General features: G+C 53.0%; 1 protein-coding gene across 1 annotated transcript in view; it reads right to left on the reverse strand.

Annotated features, from left to right (window-relative positions):
* SKOR2 (SKI family transcriptional corepressor 2) overlaps positions 1-1116 on the reverse strand; it is a gene marked incomplete at both ends in the record, with an annotated part of 33963 nt that extends 32847 nt beyond the window's left edge. The window contains one exon of the mRNA XM_081096924.1: positions 1-1116. This exon is cut by the window's left edge and continues 1485 nt beyond it. Coding sequence (XP_080953050.1) covers positions 1-1116 — 1116 coding nt within the window.
* Between the last annotated feature and the right edge of the window lie 6881 nt (positions 1117-7997).

The raw sequence follows: 7997 nt of genomic DNA on the forward strand, positions 1-7997 counted from the left end.
CGGGCCTTTGGCGCCGGCCACGGCGCCCGCGCCGGCACCAACGCCGGTTACGCAGCCGCCCCCGGCGCCGCCCCCTCCGGCTCCGGCGCCGCTCGAGGCTGCGGCCACCGAGAGGCTGGCGGCGGCGGCAGAAAGACTGGCGGCAGCCACGACGGCCGCTTCCTGCAGCGACTCGTCGTCGTCGTCGAACCGCGGCCGTTTGTGATGAGCGTGGGGTGCACCCGCCAGCTCCGCCAGGGGCGGCGGTGGCGGCGGCGGCGGTGGCGCCCCCAGGAGGTGCGGGCCCAGCAGTCCCCCCCCTCCAGCCACCGCCGCCGCCGCCGCCACGGCGGCCGCCTTGACGGAGCTGAGCGGGTGGCAGGCGGGGTGCGCGCCGGGCTGAGGCAGCGCGCGTTTGCGGCTGCCGCCGTTGAACATGGCCTTGACGTCCTCCCAGGCGAAGACGAGCTCGTCCTGGGGGCTCTTGTCGGTGAGCTTCAGGTGGCGACGCCACGAGTTGAAGTTGGCGGCATCCGGCTGCGTGTACTTGGCGTCAGGCGTGCGGTGGGAGTGGAAGATGAACTTGTTGGGGGAGAAGTACATGTTGCAGTAGCTGCATTTGATGCACTTGGCGCGGGAGCTGTTGTAGCGCGCGGGAATGAAGCTGCCGCGGCAGCCCCACGCGCACTCGTGAGACACGTCGAAGGCGAAGTTGTCCGGCAGCTTGGGCGGCCTGTTCTCGCCCAGGAAGGACTTGCACAGGCGCTCGGCCTCGCGTTTGGTGATCATGCCGCAGCGGCGCGAGGAGATGGGCATGGCCCCGGCGCGCCGCAGGATCTCCAGCTGCACCGGCGTGCACTGCACGCACGTGATGCCCAGCGCCACGCGGCGGTTGTGGATCTCGTTGTAGCTGAAGTTCTTGAGGAGCGTGTTGGAGATCTGCGCCAGGCACAGGCGCTCCTGCCCGTCGATCACCAACGACACGATGGGAATGCCGTAGAGAATCACCTGCCCCACCTGGTTGGGTTTGAGGTTGGCGTGGCCCGGGCGCGGCTGGCTCAGCGCGTCGGGCTGGAAGGCGCTGGAAGGGGAGGCCAGCAGGATGTCGCTGGGCCCCGGCAGCGGGCTGGAAGCCATCTCCTCCTCCGCGGAAGCCCGGGCCCAGCCCTCCGGGTCTGCCTTGGAGACTGGAAGGGAAAAGAGAAGGCGCTGATCAGAATCCTTTCCGTCTAAAACAGGGGTGGGTTGAGTCCCTACCGGAAGAATTATAACAATGTCCTTGCTTAGACTAAGACATGATTATCAAGGGGCCGAGGGACCAAGTTTCAGACATAAGGAAGTAATCTCTCAATTTTCTTCAAGGTCGCCCTTCTGAAATGGTGGCTTAGAAGAATTTTTTTAAAATCTCTGTTCCAATCATCTGAAGTAAATTACCTATGTGTTTTCTTTAAAAAGCAGTCAATTCCTAAGAAACCAAAGACATTACCTCTTACCCCCTTATTTATAGAAGCTGTTAGAATAAGTGGCATGCCTGCTAGAAATAAGGATGTCAGTTATAACTAGTGCAGATTGCAAAAGTTACGGAAAACTGGAGCTTGGCCATTGAAGCCCAAATTTAAAAAGAGAATATTTGCCTGAAAATCGATTTTTTTTTAAAAAAAAAAAAACAAACCAAACAACCCAAACCTTTTAAAAAGTGATTTTGTGGTATCTGTGGTTTCCTTGGGAGAAATTCACTCCTGGTTGAGACACAGCTCATTAAGGCAAAATGAAACCCCTCACCCCTCATCCTTGCCATTATATATTTTCGTACTGTAATTAGACTTTTTTTTTTTTGGAAAGATGGGAAAAATGTACAAAGCCATGTGCATGGTCGCACCAAAATAGGGCGTTGCACTTTCAATTTTTCAAAAAGCCACTGTCTGAACTGAGCGGTTCTGGTTCGATAGGCAGCTTAAAAAGACGAAGTTGTCGACTAGTAAACATTTAAAAACTGTTTTCCTGTCATTTCTGTTACGATGAACAAATAAGCACGGGTGAGTGTGTTAAGTCCAGAAACAGTGCAAAGAGGCTAACAATTTGGGGGGGATCATTCTTGACGGGCTTCCACGGCAAATTTAGGTGTAAGGGGAACCGTTTTCTGTGACAGTTTTTTCTGGTCTGTATAGCTCTCCCCATACCTGTCAGCCAGATGTGTTCCACAGTATAGATCATCTGTGGACCAGGTAATCGGGTGGGAGCCTTGAAAGCGGAAACTCTGGGTTGGGCCTGCGGTAAAATTCCCATTCTCTCTGGGATACCGTAATGAGGGGAAATGTCCAGATAATTGATCATAAGAGAAAAAGCAAGGGAAAGAAACCTTGGTGACAAGGCAGATAAGTCAAAACCAGAAAAGTGGCTCATTCCCTAGGAAAGAGAACAGTGACCTATCTACAGCCACACTTCACGTGGGCGCAGCGGCCACGGCTCCCTTTTGCCCTGGAAAGTCACCGAGGCAGTAGCAAGGCCAGACGCAGACAAGTACACCGGAGTCTGTTATTGCAGTGACTTCAGAGGACACACCATCTTACTCCCTCACCCACTCTCTCCGCCCCTGAGACACCTGTCCCCACGCCTTTGCCCTTCTGCCCTCTGGATCCTCAGCTCTCATTACCTTTTGTGGCCTCCAGGAAGGGTGAACAAACCTCGACCCGATAAAACCGATTGAGAGAGAGCCTGGCTGGTCACTCAGAAGAGACCAGAGCCAATTTCTAGGGGACAGGGCGTTAAATGGCAATTCAAGGCATGTCGATACCTGGGCCTGTCAGCCAGCTCTAGCCTCCACAAATGGTCCTTTAACGCTCGTTCCCTCCCCCACTAAATTCCACCCCCGCCCAACAAGATTGTTTATCTTAACAAGGCCCTGGGATAACGGAACGCTTGCTTTGGGGCAATGGAGCGCTGTGGGCCTGGCCCTGGCGAAGAGCTGGTTTTGCGTTACAAACCCGCACGCAGCCTTAGCAGCTGCAGCCTGAGCAGAAGTGTCTCCCCTTCTCCCCCAAGCCCTCCCAGAAACTCCCGTCACGGCGGAGACACAAATAAGAGGGCTTGGGAAGGGGTTTCTAAAACAGCGAAGGGGAGAAGAGACCATTAAAAGTTAGTTGAACGGAAAACGGAAGCTGGAGAACTTCCTTGTCCTACTCATGAGCCAACGACCCCAACTTAACTCCCCCGGCTCCCCAACCGCTCTCGCCGCCGATACCCACCGCCGCCCCTTTCCTAACCCGGAGAATCCCCCGCTGGGGATCTCAGATAGCGAATCGCGTGTGTGCCGAGCTGGGGCCGGCGGGGTCCCGCAGTACCTGGTGACCCCTCGGTGTCTTTACGCGCGTGGCTGACGGTCCATCTTCCGAGGGCGCTCGGAAGGGAAGCATCCAAGCGGGTCCTCGAATCCAGAGGGCGGGACTCGGGAGGGCTCCGCGCGAAGATCCTGGAGCTCGTTGGCGCTCAATGGCGCTCGAACCCGAACTCCCGTCAGGGGAGAATGACGGCCCGAATTGCGGCGGGGCGTCCCCTTGGCCGCAGACAGTGTGGGCGCGCGGACCCCGCGGCCGGCGAGCGCAGGTGGAGCGCAGTCTGACAGCGCCTTTCTCTGTCTTGCAACTCGTGTCGGACGGAGGGGACGCCACCCAGCGGGCAAGGTGACGTCACCGTCTCCCTGACACTCGACTGTGCACGGCTGGCGTGTTACAGGGAGGGAGGGAGGGAGGGGGAAGCGAAGGCGAGAGCGAGTCACATCTAGATCCTTTCGGGGCAGGCACGCAAGCTAACACCTAACCAACCCTCCATTGACAACCACCTCCCAGCCCCGCAGCAAAACGCAGCCACGGTGCCGGAGCCACGGATCTGATCTAGGAATGGAAAGCCGAATAGTCTGCGTGCATCCGGGGAGTGGGTCCTGGAGACCCCCGATTCTAAAGGGCGCCTCTAAAGTGACTGCATCCCTGCCTGTTATTGTTCCCTCCCCTCAAGTCTCGGAGTCACTCTCCTGCAGGAAGGATCCTCCTGGTACACAGTGCAGAAGAGCAGCCTCACTTTGTCTCCGAAGAAATAGAAACTGCAGTCAGGCAGGGAATAGAATAGCTTCAGCCCCTCGTTTGAAACGCTGTGAAGAGAGAGAGAGAGAGAGAGAGAGAGAGAGAGAGAGAGAGAGAGAAGAGAGAGAGAGAGAAAGGAAGTTCCAAACAGGGTGCCCAGTCTAAAAACTTGGAAGGAAGCATGGAGAGTGACCTTACTCTTGAACAGAGAGTTGCTTTTTAGGACAAGATGCAGAGAATCAGCAAGGCATTCTCTACCTTCGAAAGTGTATGATCAAGCGAGGCCCTCAGTGACTGCCCATGGGCTCACATCTGTCAGCTTGATCCAGAATGGTTCTCTAACTCACGTTATAAGACCCATGCAGGCCACCTCAGCACAGGGGAATGGTGAGACAGCAAAGCCGGAGGCCTCCAATCCTGACCAGCCCTTAAGCAAGTTGCTAGGTCCCCTGGGAAAAGTAAATTTCTCAGGGAACTAACTATCTAGGAGCATGCATAAAAAATCCCCACACCAAAATAAAGACATGCAGGACGAGGAAGAACCATTTCCCACAGCTTTCCCCAAGTGAGGCACGTCCTAGGATATAATGAAGAGTCAGTATATTGCCTGCTAATTGATCAGCTGTTAGGAGTCAAAATGCAGGGGAGTGGGATTGGGGGATCCTTTAAGTTTTCCCTTTACAATTACAGCTGCGTTTTCTATTGCTGCCTGTTGACACACACAGGCTTAGAGTCTGGCAGGCACATCTTCGACATGATGTACAATTTCCACTAACCTGGAAACCCAACCAGACTCCATCATAGCATCAACAACAAGCCATCACGACATCACCATATAGAAAGTGAAGATGTGAAACCTTAACGCTTCATCGGAGGTCAATGAAACCAAGGAGAGCCAAGCAAACAGAAAAGCAAGGGGTACAGGATTTGTGGCTGTTTTAAATGAATATGCCCAAACCAGTTTCAGAACCATGAGAATTATAGTGTTTATTTGGACATAAGTTTCAAATGGCAGTGAGATGATTTTTCCATCCATCTCCTAGTTTCTAAAGGCATTCGTGACACAAAATAGGCTCTGTGTTAAGGGGCTGAAGTCAACCAGTGCTCCCTTCCCAGTGCCCTCCGAACCTCCCATTCAAAAAATAAATAAATAAAATAAAGGAAGAAGGAAAACTTAAGCGTAATGCCCGCCCAGCCCATTTTCCAGAAGAGTGGCATTGTCATTCACAAATCCCTTTCCTCAGAGGGCCAGGTCTAGTTCTTGCCACCTTCCCCAACTCCTCTTCCGGTTGGGGCCCCCACAAAGTGAGGGCCCAGCCTACTCACGGTTCCTAGAGCCCAGGCTGCTAGAAGGAAAGCCCGAGCCTCTCGGCAAGAGAGCCTGGAGATGGGGTTGATGTTAAGACTGAAAATGGGATGAAATGAAAAGTCCCATCAGTTCATTCATGTACCACAGGGAAGTGCCCGGTCCCTGCTGAGGAGGAAGCAGCCTGGGGGCTTCACTTTTCATCTCCACAGTTTTCATCTTTGCCCCCCCCAAAAGCCCCTCTTCCCCTTAAAGATCCTTTCTTGTTAAGTGTCTTAAAAATATCTTTCCTTGAAAAGAGAAACAGAACCAATCCTTGCCTTCCCTCTCATCTCAGGTTGGTTACTCCTGGGAGTGAATCCACACCTGTAGCCATCTACTTATCTGATCTTTAAACGTCAACATTTATACACTACTTTGGGGGTCTTAGTGCCATACAAACCTGTGACTTTATTTTAATGCAAAAAGTTTCACTGGAAAGAGAAACGTGTGATGCTAGAGCAAGTACATTTGCACAAATAATCCTAAGAATGGCACGGCAGGGTAGCTCCCCAGGAGTCTGGGGTGCCTGTAGGAGCTGTCGGACCAATTATATTTTTGGAAGATGAGGGTGGAGAACAGCTTTTCAAACCCAGACTTCGTGCTCCAGGGAAGCCTTCCCTTGACTGCTGGCGCAGGACTGCAGGATTACAGCCTTAGTATGCGCTGGAGTCCGTGAGCAACTTTCCGTCACCCACCAGCTCTTTGACCCTTTGCTTTCCCCTCGGTTTGCACAAGTCTCCGGATGGCTCTCCACCGCCCTTCCATGGTCCTCTCCCGGGCCGTCAGTCCCCGTCCTGCCCGGAGACCCCAGCAAGCTCGGCAGGAGCCGGCGGTGGCGGTGGCGGTGGCGGTGGCGGAGGCGGCGGGTCCAGGCCGAGTTAATCAATGCTTTCCTATTCGAGCTGACATGCATTTTACACGTCGGGACTCTCCTCAGCCGGCTAATTGATTCAAATTGTTTTATTGGTTAAACTGGTGTCACCCGTTTGCATGATCTATCACCACGCGGAGGAGAGCATTTCCACTCTCATCTCCGTTCCCGGCGGCTGCGGTTCACCCAGGCCAGGGACAGGTAAAGGAGCCTAGACACCGGACCCAAAGGAAAACCACAAACCCAGCTGGCCCCCTCGGAAGTGGAGAGGGGACGCCTCGATGCAGGCGCACGCAGCCGGCGTGACAGCGAGGATGGAGGTTCCCAGCTGCAGCTTTTCACAATGGGTTGAAGCGAACCCACATCAGACCCGGGCGTCCTCCGCGTTGGAAGCAGCCTGTTTCCGGGCTGAGGCTGTGAATCCCGGGGGCGGGGGTGGGGGTGGGGGTGGGGGGGTGGGGGTGGGTGGGTTCCTGCCCAAGGCCAAAGCCTAGGCAGGAGCTGTCCTTCGTTCTGAAGCGAATCCTTCACCCCGACTGCGTTCAGGCTCTCCCAGAAAGCGCTTGAACCATCACAGCCCTAGATTGGGCTCCTGGCTCCACCATGGCCTTGTAGACTTAAGAAGCAGGCAAGGGGCGACACAGAAACATCCCTTACTTCCGCCCCATCTGCCCTGTCTCCAAGTACTGAGCCACTCCCACCCGCTGCTCCTGTTTTTCATTGACCCTAAAGGAAGATAAAGGCCTTAATATAAATTCCCAATAAACAGAAACATCAGATATTCTCTCTCCTCCCGCTCCCAACCTGGGTATTGGAGAATCCATGACAATTACAGATTAAAAACCCCCCCACAAAAAACAGGCTTTATCCTTCTCACTCATCCCCTCTTACCCCAGTCTCAGCCTTAGGCAGAAATATTAATTACTGCTTCTGTGTCTCTGCCAGAGGTGTCCCTGACATTGATATCTTGGCATCAAGTAGGGCAATAAATTGTTTCCCTGTTAGTTACTAGTCTGCTAAAGGAGACCTGCATGGCCCAGAAAGAAACTGGAAGATTGGCAGAACTAGCAGGGACAGAAGAATCCTGGTATGTCAGAAAGTACAGGAGATTCAGCCTGATGAAAGTGAGTACCCATTTCTCCCCAGTCACTTAGTAAATGTAGAATATTGCTTTGATAACAAATTTCCCAAGCCCCATTTCTTCATCTGCAAACTGAGGTATGATGAGAATTAAATGAGATAGTATATGTCAAGTGCTTGGCACACACTAGTCATTTAATGCATGGTATCTTTGTTGTTGTTGTTGTTGTTGTTAAAATCCTCACCCAAGGATATGTTTATTGATTTTAGAGAGAGGAAGGAAGAGAGAGTATGTGCCCTGACTGGGAATAGAATCCATGACTATGGGATGATGCCCCAACCAACTGAGCCACACCAGCCAGGGCAATACTAGTAGCTTTAAAGGCATCTTCCTCAGAGAATGGGGGGGAAATGAGGCCTGTACTCTTACAAGATACTTTAGAAATATCCACTAGCTCCAGAAAAAATGGCATCAAAGGCATTTTAGCTTCGTGGTGACCAGAGAGGGAACCAAGTTCCTGGGAGGAACCTTAGCCCTTTTCATTACAGCTTTATCCTCCCCTTAATTAGCCTAGTGTTTATTTTGTATACAGGTGGCTGGAGCCTCAGCTAGTGTTTGCTTAATCCATTGAAAATAGATTAA

This window comes from Myotis nattereri (assembly GCF_964212035.1).
Source record: "Myotis nattereri genome assembly, chromosome: 8".
NCBI lineage: Eukaryota > Metazoa > Chordata > Mammalia > Chiroptera > Vespertilionidae > Myotis > Myotis nattereri.